This window comes from Lissotriton helveticus, chromosome 9 (assembly GCF_964261635.1).
Source record: "Lissotriton helveticus chromosome 9, aLisHel1.1, whole genome shotgun sequence".
Lineage (NCBI taxonomy): Eukaryota > Metazoa > Chordata > Amphibia > Caudata > Salamandridae > Lissotriton > Lissotriton helveticus.
The window spans coordinates 571,494,662-571,516,654 of NC_136070.1; the positions used below are offsets into that span (position 1 = coordinate 571,494,662).

At 49.6% G+C, this 21,993-nt stretch overlaps 1 protein-coding gene across 1 annotated transcript in view; it reads right to left on the reverse strand.

Annotated features, from left to right (window-relative positions):
* LOC144781589 (protein Daple-like) overlaps window positions 1-21,735 on the reverse strand; it is a 316,346-nt gene extending 294,611 nt beyond the window's left edge. Inside the window, exon 1 of the mRNA XM_078660504.1 lies at window positions 21,170-21,735. Within this exon, the coding sequence (XP_078516630.1) occupies window positions 21,170-21,232 (63 nt within the window). The 5' untranslated portion in view covers window positions 21,233-21,735. The remainder of the gene's footprint in view (window positions 1-21,169) is intronic.
* Between the last annotated feature and the right edge of the window lie 258 nt (window positions 21,736-21,993).

A 21,993-nucleotide genomic window follows, 5' to 3' on the forward strand; every position in this document is an offset into this window, starting at 1 on the left:
GAGCGCTGCGCTGTAGAGTGGAGCGCTGTAGAGTGGAGCGCTGCGCTGTAGAGTGGAGCACTGAATAGTGGAATAGTTCACTGTAGAGTGGAGCGCTGCGCTGTAGAGTGGAGCGCTGCGCTGTAGAGTGGAGCGCTGCGCTGTAGAGTGGAGCGCTGTAGAGTGGAGTGCTGCGCTGTAGAGTGGAGCGCTGTAGAGTGCTGAGCTGTAAAGCGGCGTGCTGCGCTGTGGAGTGCTGCGCTGTAGAGCAGAGCGCTGTGCTGTAGAGTAGAGCGCTGCGCTGTAGAGTAGAGCACTGCGCTGTAGAGTAGAGCGCTGCGCTGTGGAGCGCTGCGCTGTAGAGTGGAGCACTGCGCTGTAGAGTGGAGCGCTGAATAGTGGAATAGTGCTGCGCTGTAGAGTGGAGCGCTGTAGAGTGGAGCGCTGCGCTGTAGAGTGGAGCGCTGCGCTGTAGAGTGGAGCGCTGCGCTGTAAAGTGGAGCGCTGAATAGTGGAATAGTGGGCTGTAGAGTGGAGCGCTGCGCTGTAGAGTGCTGCGCTGTAGAGTGGAGCACTGCGCTGTAGAGTAGAGCGCTGCGCTGTGCTGTAGAGTAGAGCGCTGCAGAGTAGAGCGCTGCGCTGTAGAGTAGAGCGCTGAATAGTGGAATAGTGCTGCGCTGTAGAGTGGAGCGCTGCGCTGTAGAGTGGAGCGCTGCGCTGTAGAGTGGAGCACTGCGCTGTAGAGTGGAATAGAGCGCTGAATAGTGGAATATAGCGCTGAATAGTGGAATAGAGCGCTGAATAGTGGAGCGCTGCATAGTGGAGCGCTGCGCTGCAGAGTGGAGCGCTGCGCTGCAGAGTGGAGCGCTGCGCTGCAGAGTGGAGCGCTGCGCTGCAGAGTGGAGCGCTGCGCTGCAGAGTGGAGCGCTGCGCTGCAGAGTGGAGCACTGGGCTGCAGAGTCCAGCGCTGCGCTGCAGAGTCCAGCGCTGCGCTGCAGAGTCCAGCGCTGCGCTGCAGAGTCCAGCGCTGCGCTGCAGAGTCCAGCGCTGTAGAGTGGAGCGCTGCGCTAGAGCGCTGCGCTGTAGAGTGGCGTGCTGGGCTGTAGAGTGGAGCGCTGCACTGTAGAGTGGAGCGCTGCGCTGTAGAGTGGAGCGCTGCGCTGTAGAGTAGAGCGCTGCCCTGTAGAGTAGAGCGATGCGCTGTAGAGTAGAGCGCTGCGCTGTAGAGTAGAGCGCTGCGCTGTAGAGTAGAGCGCTGTAGAGTAGAGCGCTGTAGAGTAGAGCGCTGAATAGTGGAATAGTGCACTGTAAAGTGGAGCGCTGCGCTGTAGAGTAGAGCGCTGCGCTGTAGAGTAGAGCGCTGCGCTGTAGAGTAGAGCGCTGCGCTGTAGAGTAGAGCGCTGAATAGTGGAATAGTGCACTGTAAAGTGGAGCGCTGCGCTGTAGAGTAGAGCGTGTGCTGTAGAGTAGAGCGCTGCGCCGTAGAGTAGAGCACTGCGCTGTAGAATAGAGCATTGCGCTATAGAGTAGAGCACTGAATAGTGCACTGTAGAGTGGAGCGCTGCGCTGTAGAGTGGAGCGCTGCGCTGTAGAGTGGAGCGCTGCGCTGTAGAGTGGAGCGCTGCGCTGTAGAGTGGAGCGCTGCGCTGTAGAGTGGAGCGCTGCGCTGTAGAGTGGAGCGCTGCGCTGTAGAGTGGAGCGCTGCGCTGTAGAGTGGAGCGCTGCGCTGTAGAGTGGAGCGCTGCGCTGTAGAGTAGAGCGCTGCGCTGTAGAGTAGAGCGCTGCGCTGTAGAGTAGAGAGCTGCGCTGTATAGTGGAGTAGAGCGTTGTATAGTGGAGTGGTGCGCTTTGTGGAGTGGTGCGCTTTGTAGAGTGGAGTGCTGCGCTGTAGAGTAGAGCGCTGCGCTGTAGAGTAGAGCGCTGCGCTGTAGAGTAGAGCGCTGTAGAGTAGAGCGCTGCGCTGTAGAGTAGAGCGCTGCGCTGTAGAGTGGAGCGCTGAATAGTGGAATAGTGCTGCGCTGTAGAGTGGAGCGCTGCGCTGTAGAGTAGAGCGCTGCGCTGTAGAGTAGAGCGCTGCGCTGTAGAGTAGAGCGCTGCGCTGTAGAGTAGAGCGCTGCGCTGTAGAGTAGAGCGCTGCGCTGTAGAGTGGAGCACTGCGCTGTAGAGTGGAGCGCTGCGCTGTAGAGTGGAGCGCTGCGCTGTAGAGTGGAGCGCTGAATAGTGGAGCGCTGCGCTGTAGAGTGGAGTGCTGCGCTGTAGAGTGGAGCGCTGTAGAGTAGAGCGCTGCGCTGTAGAGTAGAGCACTGCGCTGTAGAGCACTGCGCTGTAGAGTGGAGCGCTGAATAGTGGAATAGTTCACTGTAAAGTGGAGCGCTGCGCTGTAGAGTGGAGCGCTGTAGAGTGGAGCGCTGCGCTGTAGAGTGGAGCACTGAATAGTGGAATAGTTCACTGTAGAGTGGAGCGCTGCGCTGTAGAGTGGAGCGCTGCGCTGTAGAGTGGAGCGCTGCGCTGTAGAGTGGAGCGCTGTAGAGTGGAGTGCTGCGCTGTAGAGTGGAGCGCTGTAGAGTGCTGAGCTGTAAAGCGGCGTGCTGCGCTGTGGAGTGCTGCGCTGTAGAGCAGAGCGCTGTGCTGTAGAGTAGAGCGCTGCGCTGTAGAGTAGAGCACTGCGCTGTAGAGTAGAGCGCTGCGCTGTGGAGCGCTGCGCTGTAGAGTGGAGCACTGCGCTGTAGAGTGGAGCGCTGAATAGTGGAATAGTGCTGCGCTGTAGAGTGGAGCGCTGTAGAGTGGAGCGCTGCGCTGTAGAGTGGAGCGCTGCGCTGTAGAGTGGAGCGCTGCGCTGTAAAGTGGAGCGCTGAATAGTGGAATAGTGGGCTGTAGAGTGGAGCGCTGCGCTGTAGAGTGCTGCGCTGTAGAGTGGAGCACTGCGCTGTAGAGTAGAGCGCTGCGCTGTGCTGTAGAGTAGAGCGCTGCAGAGTAGAGCGCTGCGCTGTAGAGTAGAGCGCTGAATAGTGGAATAGTGCTGCGCTGTAGAGTGGAGCGCTGCGCTGTAGAGTGGAGCGCTGCGCTGTAGAGTGGAGCACTGCGCTGTAGAGTGGAATAGAGCGCTGAATAGTGGAATATAGCGCTGAATAGTGGAATAGAGCGCTGAATAGTGGAGCGCTGCATAGTGGAGCGCTGCGCTGCAGAGTGGAGCGCTGCGCTGCAGAGTGGAGCGCTGCGCTGCAGAGTGGAGCGCTGCGCTGCAGAGTGGAGCGCTGCGCTGCAGAGTGGAGCACTGGGCTGCAGAGTCCAGCGCTGCGCTGCAGAGTCCAGCGCTGCGCTGCAGAGTCCAGCGCTGCGCTGCAGAGTCCAGCGCTGCGCTGCAGAGTCCAGCGCTGTAGAGTGGAGCGCTGCGCTAGAGCGCTGCGCTGTAGAGTGGCGTGCTGGGCTGTAGAGTGGAGCGCTGCACTGTAGAGTGGAGCGCTGCGCTGTAGAGTGGAGCGCTGCGCTGTAGAGTAGAGCGCTGCCCTGTAGAGTAGAGCGATGCGCTGTAGAGTAGAGCGCTGCGCTGTAGAGTAGAGCGCTGCGCTGTAGAGTAGAGCGCTGCGCTGTAGAGTAGAGCGCTGTAGAGTAGAGCGCTGTAGAGTAGAGCGCTGAATAGTGGAATAGTGCACTGTAAAGTGGAGCGCTGCGCTGTAGAGTAGAGCGCTGCGCTGTAGAGTAGAGCGCTGCGCTGTAGAGTAGAGCGCTGAATAGTGGAATAGTGCACTGTAAAGTGGAGCGCTGCGCTGTAGAGTAGAGCGTGTGCTGTAGAGTAGAGCGCTGCGCCGTAGAGTAGAGCACTGCGCTGTAGAATAGAGCATTGCGCTATAGAGTAGAGCACTGAATAGTGCGCTGTAGAGTGGAGCGCTGCGCTGTAGAGTGGAGCGCTGCGCTGTAGAGTGGAGCGCTGCGCTGTAGAGTGGAGCGCTGCGCTGTAGAGTGGAGCGCTGCGCTGTAGAGTGGAGCGCTGCGCTGTAGAGTGGAGCGCTGCGCTGTAGAGTGGAGCGCTGCGCTGTAGAGTGGAGCGCTGCGCTGTAGAGTGGAGCGCTGCGCTGTAGAGTAGAGCGCTGCGCTGTAGAGTAGAGCGCTGCGCTGTAGAGTAGAGCGCTGCGCTGTAGAGTAGAGAGCTGCGCTGTATAGTGGAGTAGAGCGTTGTATAGTGGAGTGGTGCGCTTTGTGGAGTGGTGCGCTTTGTAGAGTGGAGTGCTGCGCTGTAGAGTAGAGCGCTGCGCTGTAGAGTAGAGCGCTGCGCTGTAGAGTAGAGCGCTGTAGAGTAGAGCGCTGCGCTGTAGAGTAGAGCGCTGCGCTGTAGAGTGGAGCGCTGAATAGTGGAATAGTGCTGCGCTGTAGAGTGGAGCGCTGCGCTGTAGAGTGGAGCGCTGCGCTGTAGAGTGGAGCGCTGCGCTGTAGAGTGGAGCGCTGCGCTGTAGAGTGGAGCGCTGCGCTGTAGAGTGGAGCGCTGCGCTGTAGAGTGGAGCGCTGAATAGTGGAATAGTGCGCTGTAGAGTGGAGCGCTGAATAGTGGAATAGTGCGCTGTAGAGTGGAGCGCTGCGCTGTAGAGTGGAGCGCTGTAGAGTAGAGCGCTGCGCTGTAGAGTAGAGCACTGCGGTGTAGAGCACTTCGCTGTAGAGTGGAGCGCTGAATAGTGGAATAGTTCACTGTAAAGTGGAGCGCTGCGCTGTAGAGTGGAGCGCTGTAGAGTGGAGCGCTGCGCTGTAGAGTGGAGCGCTGAATAGTGGAATAGTTCACTGTAGAGTGGAGCGCTGCGCTGTAGAGTGGAGCGCTGTAGAGTGGAGCGCTGCGCTGTAGAGTAGAGCGCTGTAGAGTGCTGAGCTGTAAAGCGGCGTGCTGCGCTGTGGAGTGCTGCGCTGTAGAGCGCTGCGCTGTAGAGTAGAGCGCTGCGCTGTAGAGTAGAGCGCTGCGCTGTAGAGTAGAGCGCTGCGCTGTAGAGTGGAGCGCTGAATAGTGGAATAGTGCTGCGCTGTAGAGTGGAGCGCTGTAGAGTGGAGCGCTGCGCTGTAGAGTGGAGCGCTGAATAGTGGAATAGTGCGCTGTAGAGTGGAGCGCTGCGCTGTAGAGTGCTACGCTGTAGAGTGGAGCACTGCGCTGTAGAGTAGAGCGCTGCGCTGTAGAGTAGAGCGCTGCGCTGTAGAGTAGAGTGCTGCGCAGTAGAGTAGAGCGCTGCGCTGTAGAGTAGAGCGATGCGCTGTAGAGTAGAGCACTGCGCTGTAGAGTAGAGCGCTGAATAGTGGAATAGTGCTGCGCTGTAGAGTGGAGCGCTGCGCTGTAGAGTGGAGCGCTGCGCTGTAGAGTGGAGCACTGCGCTGTAGAGTGGAGCGCTGCGCTGTAGAGTTTGAGCGCTGCGCTGTAGAGTGGAATAGAGCGCTGTAGAGTGGAATAGAGCGCTGAATAGTGGAATAGAGCGCTGAATAGTGGAATAGAGCGCTGAATAGTGGAATAGAGCGCTGAATAGTGGAATAGAGTGCTGAATAGTGGAGCGCTGCGCTGCAGTGTGGAGCGCTGCGCTGCAGAGTGGAGCGCTGCGCTGCGGAGTGGAGCGCTGCGCTGCAGAGTGGAGCGCTGCGCTGCAGAGTGGAGCGCTGCGCTGCAGAGTGGAGCGCTGCGCTGCAGAGTGGAGCGCTGCGCTGCAGAGTGGAGCGCTGCGCTGCAGAGTGGAGCGCTGCGCTGCAGAGTCCAGCGCTGCGCTGCAGAGTCCAGCGCTGCGCTGAAGAGTCCAGCGCTGCGCTGAAGAGTCCAGCGCTGTAGAGTGGAGCGCTGCGCTGTAGAGTGGAGCGCTGCGCTGTAGAGTGGAGCGCTGTAGAGTGGAGCGCTGCGCTGTAGAGTGGAGCCCTGCGCTGTAGAGTGGAGCGCTCCACTCTACAATGCACCACTTCACTTTACAGCGCACTATTCCACTATACAGCGCTCCACTCTACAGCGCAGCGCTCCACTCTACAGCGCAGCGCTCCACTCTACAGCGCAGCGCTCCACTCTACAGCGCAGCGCTCCACTCTACAGCGCAGCGCTCCACAAAGCGCACCACTCCCTTTACAGTGCACTATTCCACTCTGCAGCGCTCCACTCTGCAGCGCAGCGCTCCACTCTACAGCGCAGCGCTCCACACTACAGCGCAGCGCTCCACTCTACAGCGCTCCACTCTACAGCGCAGCGCTCCACAGCCCAACAAGCCACTCTACAGCGCAGCCACTTCAGTTCAGCACTCCACTCTACAGCGCAGCACTTCAGTTCAGCACTCCACTCTACAGCGTAGCACTTCACAGTACAGCATTTCACTCTACAGTGCAGCGCTCCGCAGAGCAGCGCTCCGCAGCGCTCCGCAGCGCTCCACTCTGCAGCGCAGCGCTCCACAGCGCAGCGCTCCACTCTACAGCGCAGCGCTCTACAGCGCAGCGCAGCGCTCCGCAGCGCAGCGCTCCACTCCGCAGCGCAGCGCTCCACTCCGCAGCGCAGCGCTCCACTCCGCAGCGCTCCACTCTGCAGCGCAGCGCTCCACTCTGCAGCGCAGCGCTCCACTCTGCAGCGCAGCGCTCCACTCTGCAGCGCAGCGCTCCACAGCACAACTATACACATTTATTATGTACCTAGAATACTTTAAAACGGCCAACTAACTAAAGCAATACAAAACAAATCCAACAGCACATTACCATTATTTTGATATATACCTTAAAGTAAAATACTATATACACAGCGCATTTTACCACTAACATTGCGTTTTAAAATATTGCACTTTCAATATTAACATACCATATAAAACATTATTACAATACAAATGTACTTCAATTTATTTTCATTCGTAGCCTTAAAGCTAAACACTGTGAACACAATTACTTTTGCGTTTCAACACCAATGTATATAAGCCACACACTGCATTATGCAAAATTGCAACTGTAAAAACTAGCATCTAATGTCTTATTATTACTATATTACAGCAAAATACACAAATGCTCACTTCAAATTATTATCTTGTTACATGGCCGAATACCACTCCGTGATAACAATAAAAACACACAACACACAATGTTACATTTAAAAAGACATATCAAATATATCGAATACGTAATAAATTAAATACCTTGAAAATGTACTCGCAATATAAGCACTACATATAAAATATAGAGCAGTTTAGCCACCTTCATAGGTAACAAAATTGCAAGTGCAAAATACAAATATAGCAAATACTAATCCATATATACTCTATATACCTATTAATGCATTGCAAACGAAATACCGTCCCTACAAATAAAAATAACTTCACATATTATGACACGATAACATATATTATTGAAACAGCACGAAATAACAAGTACATTATATATACATAATCACATAAGAATAACAATTACAATTAGAGACATTGTTACCAAAATACAGTCACATTACAATTAATAAAAGCACTTACATTATGCGCGAAGCGAAGCTCCCTACTAGCGCGACACTCCTTACACCTTCAGCGCCGACGTCAATATAACATTTACACGTGCGGTGATTGCTACATTACGTTACGTAACAAAAGAAGCAATCTGATTGGCTACGGCATACGTCACACGCAAAGAGGAGCAAATTAAACCACAGAAAGACTAGACCACGACATTACAAACACCTTCACACATTAGGGGATATTTTAGACGCCATTATTTTCAATACAAAAACATTTGCCGTTCCATAGCACAACTACCCTAAATTCCTTTGTTAGTATTATGGGATTTTAATCCTCTGTTTAGACCTTTGCAAGTACAACTAGGCGAGACGGGCGTATGGGGCACGTGGCAGTGGTGTGGTGAGTGAGTGGCATCTCTGTGCTGGCAGATATGAGGTTAATCAACGGCGTAGCTAGAGCTTGTGGCGCCCGGGGCTACCCCTCAGATTGCCGCCCCTTGGGGGCGGTGGGTGCTGGGGAAAAAGGACGGTGAGCACTTCAAAGATGTCCGAGGAGAGACAGAGACACGTAGTATTGCTGCTAACAGTTACCTCGGTCATGAAAGTTACATTTAGTTATTTATAGTTTTATATAGCGCGAACTTGAACCCGAAGTATATCAGAGCGCTTTACAATTTGAGGCAAAAGGTAACAAATCAGAACAATAGTCTAACATGGGGAATCTAATGGGCATTGAGATGTTTACCCTTCTCAAATTTGCAATGGTTATTTGTTAGAAATGGGGGTCTCTGGTTGACAGTGGCTGAAGTGGGGACCCTTCTTCCTAAGTCAGAGTAAGGGGGCTACACCCTTTGATAACCCCTCCTTGTGCGCCGGACCCGGGGCCTCTCACCATTCTTTCTTTTAATATGTGTAAAACCAGTATAATATAATGTATAACTTTTTTTAGGACTTCACTTTACACCTATGTGATAGTGCAATTTGTATTTATTCATTTATTTGCACGATTGCATGTTAAGAGCAAAACACCACTGGGTTTTGCGCTGACACTTCCCAGCATTCTTTTTGATCTTATTGCACTAGCAACCAATAATGCCTGAGAATGAGTGATGGTATAACCAACCTAGTTGCACTTGCTATGCTATTAATTTCTCTTTTTTAGGCTAGCGCAGGTCATGAATGAGCAGATCAATGATATCATCTTATTAACAGCTGCTGTGCCTGCCTGACCTCTGATACGGTAGTCACACAGTCTGTGTCTGTTTAGTGCCCTTCCATTTCTGGTGTTTTGCATAAGTTTTAAGATGATCATAGAATTTCTCGTTGTTCAAATGGGGATAATTTCTGATATTTAAATGTTTTCCTTGTCTTCATTGCTTGATTTTGCTCGCAATATTGTGTCACTCATAGTCCTCGTAATGTCACTCATAATTGCTCTAAAATTATGACAGTGTCACACATAGCAATCTGAAACCTTGGCAGCTATGCTTGCAAGACATTGTCACTCATAGTACACTGAAATTATGAAGATGTCACAGTCACACATAGCGATTTGAAACTCAGCTATAAAATCAAGCCCCACCACCCTGGTATGTCTGCCCCCATCTCAACACCCGTGAAAACAAGAAGTCAGTAATGTAATCCATATTGCCTTCTGGTTTCAGGTAGAAAATAAACCACACTGTTAGAAAAGAGTTGGCACGAGCTACAAAAAACAGGCTCTGGCCAACGATGTATCCAGCACTTGATTCATCCTTATGCCCCCACTACTACACGTCGATCTAAGAATTCTTCACCTGGCGTTTGTTTGCCAAGTACTGTACACTGCTGTGTTGGCAGAGCTCTTCTTGGGGATGCAAGCCTGACCTTATCTAAGCACTGTATTATCCTCAAGCTCGTCCATCGACTGTCTTGCTTCTAATTGTGCTTGAAGTCAGAAAGAAGATATCATGCATTGTCATCACAGCTGTGATTTTTGATCCTGGCTGATGGGCACAACTTGTCACAAAAGTATTTCTGGAATAAATAATTACTAAGGCATTCTCTGGACTCGACTCCCCCCGGGCCCCGCTACGACCGACTCTCTCTCTCTCTCTCACCTCAATTATTGTGGTGTGTGTCGTCGTGTTGCGCAGAGTGCCGCCCGCAGCCACACAGTACTGGGTGACACAGAGTACAGTCAGTGAGTACTGTAAAGCGCTGAACAGGGCAGGGCTGAGGGCAGCAGGGCCCCGGCCAGGCCAGGCAAGAACTTGAATGGTGGTGGCTGTCTCTCTCCACAGTCCACGCACTCCTCGACAAGACGGGTCACGGGAGGGGCTGGGACCGTGAGCGCGCAGCCGCAGCGCGTAATGCGTCACAGGTCACACTGGTGCGGCGGCGAGAAGGCTGGCCCAAAATGTTACAGGGCCGTCATTGGTTGCGGCTGTGCGCACCGCGCACGCTACCTGATTGACGGCCCTGGCCTCTGTGAGCGAGGCTAGGAGGTGGGGGCCCTGTTGATGACGTCGTGATAATCGGAAGTGAAACCAACCGAACTGACAGGTGTACATTAAATGCATCATGGTGTGTGCTACTGACTGCTTAGATCGAATGGGAGATGGCCTGATCTCTGATTTACTGTTGTCACTGGCGTCCCGTCCAGTCCGACGGGTGTCACCGCACTGTAAAACTCTGATTTTTATGTGTAAAGCAGGCGCTGCCCTGCGCCACCGCGCCGCCCTAGTCACAGCTCACAGGCCTCCGCGGCCGCAACGGGCCTCGGCCAGGCCTCCTCCAGTGCCGGCCCCCCGCACCCCCTAACTATGCCGGTGTGAGGTTTTCGAGGCAGAGTGGTGGCGGTGGTCATCATAATCAGAGGACACCGGTGCATTGTGGAGAACGACGCCAGCGTTTATTTGCGGGTGCGAGGCTTGTACTGCCAAACTAATCACTCGAATCCGACCGGGCCGGCTGGGGTGAGTGGTCTGGCGCCGGAAGGATGGGAGAAAGAAGAGGAGAGCATCGCTGAGGGGCTCCAGCAGATGGGACATCGGGCAGAGAGGGGGCTGAGGGAGACGTGATGTTATGACGCATGATCGGCCGCCGGCAGAGGAGGTGCCGCATCCAGTAAGTTTAGTTTATATATTTTTATTACGGTATTTATTTCATTACCCCTGACCTCCTACCCCCCCCCCCCCACCACGCGCGTTCCCCCGGAGTCATGCAGGCCGCGAGAGGGACCTGTAAATTTGATGCCACCTCATGCACTTACAAGAATGGTGCGGTGGACTTTTTAAACTACTTTACTTTCTTTGGCCCTTACAATCAAGTGCTTGCTGCTGCCGCCGCGATATGAGAGAGAGAGTGTGAGCGAGTATGAGAGCAAGAGAGAGAGGCAGCCTTCAAAACTGACCTCAAAGTTCTCCTCCTTCAAAGACACTTCAAAACTTAATTCACGCCCTCTCTTTTACCTGAATAAAGACCTTCCATTATAGAAAATTCTTCTTTCCGTGACTACTACCACGCGGTGACGTGACCTGCTGCAACCGTCATCACGCCACCACCACACTGCACATTATGCCTTCGAAAAGGTACTTCGCTAGTTTGCTTCGTTTCATACTAAAATAAACAGCACACCCATTTACATTCTGTTCCCTTCAGTTACGAGCAAAGTTATTTCTTATGACCTTCAAAATAACTAAGGACACGTTGATTCCAGGCAGTCACTCAGGTGGGAACAGGAATGGTGTTCAGCCAAGCTGAGCTGCACAAGTTGGACATCACCATTCCCACATACAGGAGTCCACCATTTTGTGCGGCACACAAGTAGGGGTCCGAATGAAGCCAACTATTCATGTGTGAATCACAACATACAAAACACAAACACACATCGATGTCCCATATAACATGTAAGTAAATGACACCAGTTATGGGGAGTTACAGACCTTTTACTGAAGAGAGGTAGTGAGCAGTCTGTCCACAGGGCACAGATAAAATGGCCTGCACTTCTGCACTAGAAACTCACAGCCACCATCTCCAGTCACTGTGTAGCTCGGATTAAGAGGTAGCCATTCGGAATGACTGCACACTTTGGGTTTCATGACAGTCAGTCTCACAGGAGGAAAATGCAGATATGTCCTATAAATGTACAAAGGCACAGCGGCACCCCTTCCCAAGCCATGCAATGGTTGCTTGTGCCAGTGGATTCAAGCTATCCTGGCTGATGAGGGGTGAAAACCCGAAACCGGTCCAGGATGCTTGTTTCCAGTCCAGGGAGGAGAGGGCCAGGCAGTTCGGGCTGGACTATTCCCTTGGGGAGCAGGGTCAAGACTTTATATGCCTGGTTGCAAACTGGGGTGCCACAGTGAGCAAAAGATCGATAGATTAAACGCAGATCTGTGTCTGGGGTGAATGGTTGAAAAGTTTCAGAGCTCCGTCCATCATCTCCTTGTGTTTGCTTTGATCCAGCTCTCCTTCACTAGATTAAAACATACAACGGACCACAAACTACATTTTGAGGATATACAGATCATCAATTATATGCATATATGCAAATCTTTGCTTCTGATTTTTTATACTGCTTTTTAGGATGCCGGGCACTCCTTTAAATCCATATCTAGATGCAGTTAATAATAACGTAATATTTATTTAGGTGTATAAAGACTGCTCAGGCATAATGTACTTCCGGTTCCTGGGTGATCCACAGAAGAGTATCTTATCTCTGGAGCAGTTTCTTTCTGAGATTGGAGATGCTCTGCAGTGGTACTTGGAGGCACTAAGCTCCTGAGGGATGCAGGCCCACAGAGCGCAGCATCTTGTTTTGAAACAAAAACACGGTTCTTCATCTATCAGTTGGTACTTTGAAGCCAGAATAAGTTTTTTTCATTTATTCTGCCAAGATCAAAGACTTTGTACTGAGAAATGCACGGAGGCTCATTCCTTCTTTTCAACTAGTTAATGCAAAGTTTCCAGACAGCAGGACAGTGCACCGGCAGCTTGCGCTGTGCCGCACAGACCGCATTTTGTGCCTAAATCGACTCCAGGCGCCTGGTTGAATTTAGAGTGGGTTGTAAGAGACTAGGTGGTCCACACTTCCTATTTCCATGGAGTCAGCTCTTCGTGTAAAGCACTCAAGGCCATGGCACGTGATTATCACTGTGGCATAAAAGTTGATACCTCTGTGCATAAGTAGTACAATGCTAATGTATTGAGGAGTATTTTGTTTTACTATCAGAGTTTATTTAGCATAACAAAACCCTACACACATAAAAGTGTGTGCGTACATTTATACGGTAAATAAATGTGGAAATATACTATTTGTACTTTTTTTTCAACAATCAAAAAACATACTGGATACATTCCAACAAAAGGAGAAAAACAAAATGGCTTATTTACAAGCTCCTGGCCCTTGCCCAGCTGGTGCCGCAGTGCTGGACCAGCCAACAGAGAAGAGATTCTATGTGTCGGCCAGCCACAGTAACTCATGCTCATTGCTCACCCCTTACTAAGCCACAGTCCAAGATGGAGCACATGGACGTCTGAGCCCCAGGCCATGGAATTACTTAGTAGATAGATTTATTTGAGTCCAGCATGGGTATTAAGTTACTCATTTTTACAAGGCCTTGCTCAAGAGATCGGTTGCTTCAGGACAGTTTGGGTCCGCGGGATAAACTACCAGTGAAAGTTTTCCCCAAACAGAGATCCCTGAACTGCAGAAGCAGGAAAGCTAGACCTCGTGGGACACCGTAGGACTTTGCAAACTTTTGCCACAATAAAACCACGGTGTTGTCAGGCCTGGCTGGGCAGCAACCCGCTGGCTCTCAAAAGGCACCGCCACCTCCAGCACTACACTCGAGTTTGTCTAGTATTACAGACCTTACCATTGGAGCCGGTTCTCGGCATGTACCTAACCATCCCGCCATGTTGCCCACTTACACAAGCAGTCAGGGAGAATTGAGGACCCAGAACGAGGCTCCACTGCCACGCACCCAAACAGAAAGCAGCGTTGGTTGGTTTGGCCTGTAATAGCCCCTGCAGACTCCTCAAACATGCACGCTCTCGCTGCGCTGCTATATTAGGGGATTGCCGATACATGTGGGTGCAGCTTACTACATTTCAAAAAGCCTTCTTTGGGCCGGTGGGCCTAGTGTGTAAAGTTAGTTCAAGCATCCATAAATTAATGAGTGGTTGTGGATCCGTCCACTCATGATTAATCAAACATGCCCACGCCACCGCCACCCACGGGGCGGCATAGTCGCATATTCATCATCATGGCAGCTACACATGTCAGAGAAAGATGCGTGCACCTACCATACTGGCTCCCAAAAGGCACCGCCACGCCACCTCCAGCATGGCTTCCTATGACGTTTATATATAATTTACAGACCTTAGCATTGGATCCGGTTTACGGCATGTATGTACCTACCCATCCCGCCATGTTGCCCTGCCCATTTACACCTGCAGTCAGTGGGAATTGAGGACCCAGAACGCTTTATCTAACTGATTAGGCCTGCAAGGCCGTGCCTTACCTGGTGGCTGCTAGTGCTGTTAATGGCCAGTAGGCGTAGTAGTAGTCACTGCTGGCAGCCGCTACTCGAGTCCAGTCCTCAACAACGCCGTCCGTCCATCCGGCCTGGCCGATCAAGCTTGCTCCTGGCAGCTGTTGAACCACGACGACTCAGTGGGGCTCGGCCGTGCGGGTATGCTTGCTACGTTGGTGGCAATGCAGCCAATGCGCGCGCAATCTCCAAAAATCTGCGCACGCTGCCTCCTACCGCGCTCCGCGCACAGCCCCCAACGCCCAACCAATCAAAATCCAGCGCTGCCAAAATCATTGTCCCACCCACGCCCCTACCCACTGGGCGACCGGCAACACTGAGCCGGGGTCGCACAACATTTATTGAAAAGAACAGGAGACAGAACTTAACAAGAACCTGAAGAATCAGAGTCACAAACAAACAGGTTCAACATCAAACAGTGCCACTGCCAAGTGCCGTAATAATGAGGAAAATCTTTCAAATCAATTACGTGCACTAAAGCTGCGTAGACCCGGCCCTGCTAATTAAGTGCTGGTGCTAAGCACCGTCACAAATTAAGCCGTGTATGGAAGTGCCTTCCCAGTGTGTTCTTGTGGTGTGTGAGTCTGCCATGTATTGCAGTATTATCCTTTTACCTGTGAACTCTTTTGTAACATACACACATCACTTTTCTCTTGTATCACACCGTTTGCTACCTCCTACATTTTGTTTGCTTTAGATACTTGCACAAGTGCCACCATTGCCTATGTAATGTTTGTTTTTGTGTTTGAGTGTCCCCATTTATTGACGCTTTTGTAACCTGCACACTTGTCACTTTCCCCCTGTATTGCACCGTTTGCTACCTCTTGTATTTTGTTGGCTCACCATTGTCACTTTTGCCTCATGTAATGTAACGTTTGCTTTTGTATTTTGTTCACTAGTAATGTTCTCATGTATCAGTTCTGTTTCTATTGTGAATTAGCTCTGACACCTTCGGGTAAAGTCCGCACATCCCTTCTTACTCAGCTTGCTTAGCTGGCAGAATGGTGTTGGAGCGTTGGCTAGGAGTTTATTATAGTTGAGCTTTTTTCTTTCAGTTAAACAATAAAGTGACATTCATACAACCTAAATTCAGGATGCTGCCTCCCTGCCAACGTTTTAGGCATCTCTTTTTAAAGTCGGGAACATTCTGTTAAAACAGCTGTTTAGGATGTAAGGTATTTCTTCTCACGAAACAGACTGATTTTTGATAATGTCCTGAATGCAGCAAGGACCGTCTGAATCAATGTAAAGAATTGCAGTGTTCCTAATGTTCTATATGCGATTTGCCTTCAACTAGTAATTACCATTGGATCATTGTGTGCTGTCTCACTCTTAATGCCCGTTTAAAAAGAGTGCTCTTTATGCTGGACCCAAGTATGTTGCTATTTAAACACCACCAGCGATCAATGCACGCTTCCACCACACGCACACAGAACCAGACGTCAGTGCACGCTTTCACCAGGCGCACACACACACCACCAACCATCAGTGCACACTTTCACCAGGCACACCCCATCAGCCGTCAGTGCACGCTTTCACCGGGCACACACGCCACCAGCTGGCAGTGCACACATCCACCAGGCACACACACCATTAGCCATCAGTGCACATTTTCTACAGGCACACACACACCACCAGCCATCAGTGCACGCATCAATTGTTAGCACATCCACAATTAACTATTGTAGCAATCGCAGTATGGCGCACTTTACTTTTAAACATGTCAGTGCACGCTTTTCCACCATGCACACACACCATCAGCCATCAGTGCACACTTTCAACAGGCACACACACACCACTAGCCATCAGTACATGGTTTCATCAGGCATACACACCACCGCCCGACAGTACACACTTTCAACAGGCACAGACTCCATAAGTCATCAGTGCATGCTTTCACCAGGCACAAAAACCACCAGCGGTCAGTGCACGCTTTCACCGGGCACAAACATCACCAGCCGCCAGTGCACCCTTTCACCAGGCACAAACACCACCAGCCGTCAGTGCACACTTTCACCAGGCACAGACACCATAAGTTGTTCGTGCACGCTTTCACCGGGCACAAACACCACCATCTGTCAGTGCACGCTTTCACGAGGCACAAACACCACCAGCCAATACAGAGTTTGCAAAAAAATTCATGCAACACATTGTCATATACAATGCCAATAACTCAAACTTGAATGCTGCGAGACCTATTGCATTGCAAATGCTTGTTTATATGGGTAGCTGTAGATTTTTGGACCTAACTCAGCCAGCACTTAGGAAAACCTAGCAAACCTGTCATTTTTTTTAAACTAGACACCTAGGGGCATCTACGATGGGGTGACTTGTGTACATCCCATGAGATTTTTTCAACACAATGCCCTGCAAACCTCAAACGTAACCTGAATTCACACATTTTCTTTACATTTTTGTGATGGAAACTTCAGGAACCCACAGGAATCCACAAGATTCCTACCACCTAGCATTACCCCACTTGTGCCGATGAAAACACTGCACCACTTCTGTGGCTGGGCCTAATGCCCGCGAGAGGAACGGATCAAACCAAGGTTAATGGGAGCCCTTGCATATGGACTCCCATTGACCTTGGTTTGATCAGTTACTGTCGCTGTCACTAGGCCCCACTACACAAGAGGCACACGTTTTTATTGACAAACGTGGGGCAATTCTGGGTTGTAGGAATTTGTACCCCTATTTGTCCCCCCGGGGGTCAGACAAGACTGCTTCTCCTCTTTTTGGGGTGGGGGCATGGCATTGCCCATTCTGGGCAGTCCCTACCCCTCTATTTTTATTTAAAAAAGAAATCCCTGGTGCCTAGTGGACTTTCTGCCTCCCCCCAGGGCAGCAGATTGGGGGCAATTGCTCCCATCTGCCCCACAATGCTTCTTTAAGACTACACCGTAAAAAAATAGCTAGGGGGAGCACAAGCCCTTGTCGAAGGGGACGCTCCCCCATCTGGTGGCTAGTGGGTGGAACCCTACTTGGGGATCGCTCTCTTGTGACGGTCCCCAAGCAGGGATAGACTGTGCAGAGGTATTTTTGGAAAAAGGAGATTCTCTTTCCAACAACACCTCTTTTGTTATAATCAGTGCTCGGGAGTTGAGATTGCCGCCCAAGCACTGATTCAGTGGAAGAAAAACAACACCATTGGCTCGTTTTACTATAATTTGGACGTCAGCGCACCCAGTGCCCTGATCGTCATAAAAGATAGGACTCCCATTAAGTGCATGCCCAGTGTCGGCCTATGACCGACACAATCACTGGGGAGGTGTCGGCTATTGGCTGACACCCGCACCTATAGGGTTAGTCGGCCGACACATGTAAAGAAAGGCATTCACAATGATGTTTACATGCATCGAATTTACACATGCAGTTTATGACAGTAAATCTGGCCTACTAACTTTCCTAATACTGAGAAAAACAGTAGCAAAAACGGATTGCTTTCAATAGATAGTTCATAAAGGAGATAAAAGAATTGTATGTTACGAACAGTGTGAACTTGTAGGTGTACAATAGTCCCTCATGCATTCCAATGGAAGCACTTTCCTGGAAGGTGAAACAATATACCAAAAAGCCAACAGTATGCAGTGAGAAAAGATTGAGTGAACTTTTAAGTGTACAATAGTCTCTCATGCATTCCAATAGAAGCACTTCCAGGGTGGTGGAACGAAATCCCAAAAAGCAAACAGCATGAAGTGTTAAAGGAATACTCCTCTGGATTGAGCTAAAGCCACTTTGCGTATTTTAAAATATTGGTAAAATACGCATTCAGACAACGGCGCTGTCAAGCCAGACCTATAAATGCACCACAGGTGCTTATTAAAGCTGCATCTCCAATGTCAAATGTGTCCAAGATGCCCGGTATTAAAAGTTGCAGAGCAGTAGTGTTTTAAAGCTTCACCTTCAATTTCAAACCTGCTCCAGATGCCTGGTATTAAGGATTCATTCGCAAACCCAGAATTTAACATGCAGAACAGGCGCAGTATTTAAGCTGCTGCGCATCCCCTTATTTATTTTGGGTTTTTTCAGTTTTATATTGCTCAAACTCAATACAAAGGTATTAGAGCACTTTACATGAGCACCAATTACATTACAGAAGACCAGATTCGTTTATTTATTTTTGCACATGGAAATTAAGTGATTTGCCCAGAATCACAGGATGTTGAGCCGACGTAGAAACTCACACCTGGTTCCCCAGTTTCAAAGTGGACAGCTCTGGCTGTAACGCTATATACTCTGAGTTCAATAATGCCCTGTACTAATGTTGCATTAGTAGACCTATACTAATGCTCTGTACTTTGGGCCCTACTTTACAGCTGCTTTACTGGCCCTTATTAAGATGCATGGCAAGCCTGAAATCACAAATGCTTCGAGTGGTCGGCATGAAAGTTGCACAACAAGTCCTTAATTAAAGCTGCATCACAGGACCCGGCTGCGCTCCACATGCCGTTGCATCATGGAAATCCGCTAATTAAACATGATTAAAAGACATACATTAACACATAATGCATGAATACAAGGCCCAGAATTAAAGTTGCATCACAGGCCCTGTATTAAAGTTTTACTTCCCAAATGTTTTAGAAACACCAACCCACTTTTTAGGATGACACATTTTTGCAACCCACCTGGCTTTAATGTAAATGAGGTATGCAATCTTTTTATGTCACTAAAGCGTGTGGTAGTGAGCTGTCATTTACAGACAGCACATTTTCCATTGAAATGGCCACTAAATTTGCACAGACCTTAAGTTTTACTGCTAAAACTATACTGCATACAATGATAATTTAGGGAAACCGGGTTTCAGTAAATATTTATTATTTGCGCACCACTAAGATATAGTGTATTGATTTGTTTTGATCCTATTATTTGTTTCCATCACACTTCAGAGTTACAAAAAAATGTATTTCATTTTTGCCATCTGAACTGCAGAATGTGTACAGTTCATTTACAGGTATTTACATTTTGTTGTGTGTAACAAAAAATAACATCATACAGCCTTGCCTTTCACACTCTCTGTACCCCCAGAACAAGGCTGGCTCTAGGGTGGTGCAATCAGTACAGCTGCACCTGGTGCTGACCTGTGGAGGCGCTCTGTTTAGAAATAATGTATGGCTTTAAAAGTACCTGCTGCTTTTACCTTGTTCAGCAGTTTTCAGGCAATAATAAAAATGTCAAGATAACTCTGGTGATTAATGTTCTTGCTGGGGAGAGATTGGAGTTTTGTCTAGTGGCTCTTTTGGCTCAAAATGAAGTAGCACAGAGGGTTAATAAGCCTGATGCAAAGAACGTGTACCATGCAGGTCATATAACTGTAGTTAATGTGGATAGCCCAATGGTTCTTGCATTTGTCAGAGAAATCCTTTTGTTACTTGCAGTTCATAAATTACAATCCTAATATAGTACAATGACCTATGAACTGTCATTAAAGAGTGTGGTATAGGTTACAACATTTTGGTTTTTCCCAGTCTTTCATTATCCTAATGTTGCTAAAAAAGGGTTTGTCTGGGTAGAAATACATTCTTATTGGAAAGGCCACCCTAAGCACTGTGGTACATTTTAAATCTAGAGCATGTGCTTCTCCAGACCAAACATTCTTAAAACATGCTGCCTACTAGTATGGATGGATGACATGATTCCTCCACCCTGTAATCCTTACTGTTTTATGTAACATTCCCAATGGACTGATTTACACATGTATTATTTTTGTCTCAGTATAATGTGTCTGTAATGTAAAGTGCTCTGACACCCTACGCTGCTATGAGTAGCACTATAAAACAAATGAAATAAACGTGGGAGAAGGGGTATGGGGAAATTAGGGGCCCTGTTTGGGTGGTGGTAGGGAGTTAATCCATAGAGAAGGGTGTATGAGGCAAGTGGGGGTCAAAAATGATTGTTGCACCAGGCGCCACCAACGCTAAAGCTGGCCTTGCCCTAGGAAAATTGTCACATAATTCACTTTAATTTTCTTTCTGACTGTAAAGTGATAGAAGTTTGTAAACATTAATGTGCTAAAAAATCATGAAGGACAAATTGACAGAAGACGTTGCCTGACATTTGACATCTGTTATTGAAGCGCAGCAAATGGGACAGGATGCATATAGAATCTAAATACATCTTTATGTATTGCTTGAACTTTCACGACCCCCCAAATATCAGCTCTGGGTCACGACCCACAATTTGGGAAACCTTGGTCTAGAATCTAGATCTAGGACTGCACAGCTGACTATTTATTACATTGCATAATCTGTATTAAAGATGTACAACAGGTCACGTCCCAAAGCAGCACCTTATGTCTGTATTAAAGCTCAATGGAGGCAGCGTATGCCAGGGGTATAACTGAGGGCCCTGCGGCCCCTGGGGCAGAGGGGTGGGGGCAACCCTTCAAGAGAACCCGAATCAGCCTAAGGCCAATGAATATCTGTGACATATGGAAGGCTTGGGGCTCTCGTCACATTCTGCAGGGGGGTCCTATCATTTTGCGTTATGCCACCGGTGTATGCATTGAGTCTCAGTATTAAAGCAATGTCGCTTTTATAAGTAGAAATATAGGACATGTATGAAAACTGCATGACACTCTGCAATAAAACTGTCCCCCAAACAAATATCTTTTTATTAAACCTCCACAGCAGGCCCTGTATGTATCAGACATTCACCACACTGCCTGTATTACTGCTGACACTCAGGCCACATATAAAAGATGGTACTGTCAACACATTATTATGCACCTTTCAGAGACCTCAAAACTCATACACTGTGAGTGGCACACATTTGGAGGCTGAGTTGATCTCTCACTCACAACAGGCTGTGTCACACCTTTGTTAGAAAGTCTAGGACTAAGAGTCTACTTTAATTACGTTTGCAATTTTTTTATTTCTTTTTTGTTATTTTTTTCTTTACATGCTACTTCGTGCGTAATCCAATCGTTAACATGGAAGACTATTTGACGTCACTTCCAGCAACATTATTAAATACGCTAGTTAGTTCTCCCTCTTACAAATTCTCAAAATTTGACAGTTCTGCACTTTCTGGGCTGTATGAAATAAAGATGCACATCATATAATTTTGAACGCTAATCCTCGTGCTTTGTATTAATGTTGCACCTCAGGATAGGCCCTGTATTAAAGATACAGCATCTTCCATTATAAAAAATATACAACAAGCCCTCTGTCAAAGCTGCATTGCAAGTCTCAAGCATTGCCCACAACTCTGCCTGCCAAGCTTCACTCACCCAGGTGACCAGAGGGCTGGCCATGAATGCCTGCACCAGCTCTTCCATACGTGTGTCCCCCATGGTCCTCCACAACAGTTCGGTCGTCAGCCAATCACCATCCCGGAGGCAAGATCCGTCACTGCGGGCTCATCTGAGGCCCTAGCAGGCCCCGCGCGCCTGTGTTGAGGTCAGAGTCTCGCGAGCCATCGCTGCTCCCTGACTAGAGAGAGGCCTAGCCGGGAAAGGGCCGACAGCACCAAGAGACTAACTGATGCGAGCCGACTCTCGACTCCACCCTGGTGCGCCCGCGGCCTCGGCTGACAGAAGCTTTTCCGAACACTTGCAGCTCAAGGTATCCACCTGCAGGGCCGCTCGACGCGCGCTCCCCTCGGCCAGCTGTTTACGAGCAGGGCAGAGTGCATGCGGCTGGTTCCGGGTAGTGCGGGGTCACCTCTTCCTGCCCCGTCTTCGCAGCTTCTCGCCGGGGAGAGGCTGATTCACTTCCACCTTTCCGAGCACGCCCCGGTGTGACTGGGTCGCTGTCACTTGCTCGTGTCGCTCGCGAGCGCTTTCTTCCGCCGCAGAAAAGAGAAGTTGTTGCCCAAAACTTCGACCGCTATCTCTACCACTAACGGACGCGAGCGGCAGGGGGGGAGATAAGGGGGTGCGACCTAGGACCGATTATTCCGGAGTAAAGAGGAACTGAAATTTACACTTCAAACCGTAGGAGGTCCCTAAGTAGGTAGGAACTCTGCCGAGGATTGAAATGGCCATTTCCTCTCAATATCCCCAGACAGAATAATGCAATCACCCTAATCGTCAGCCACTTCATTATCCCCGTT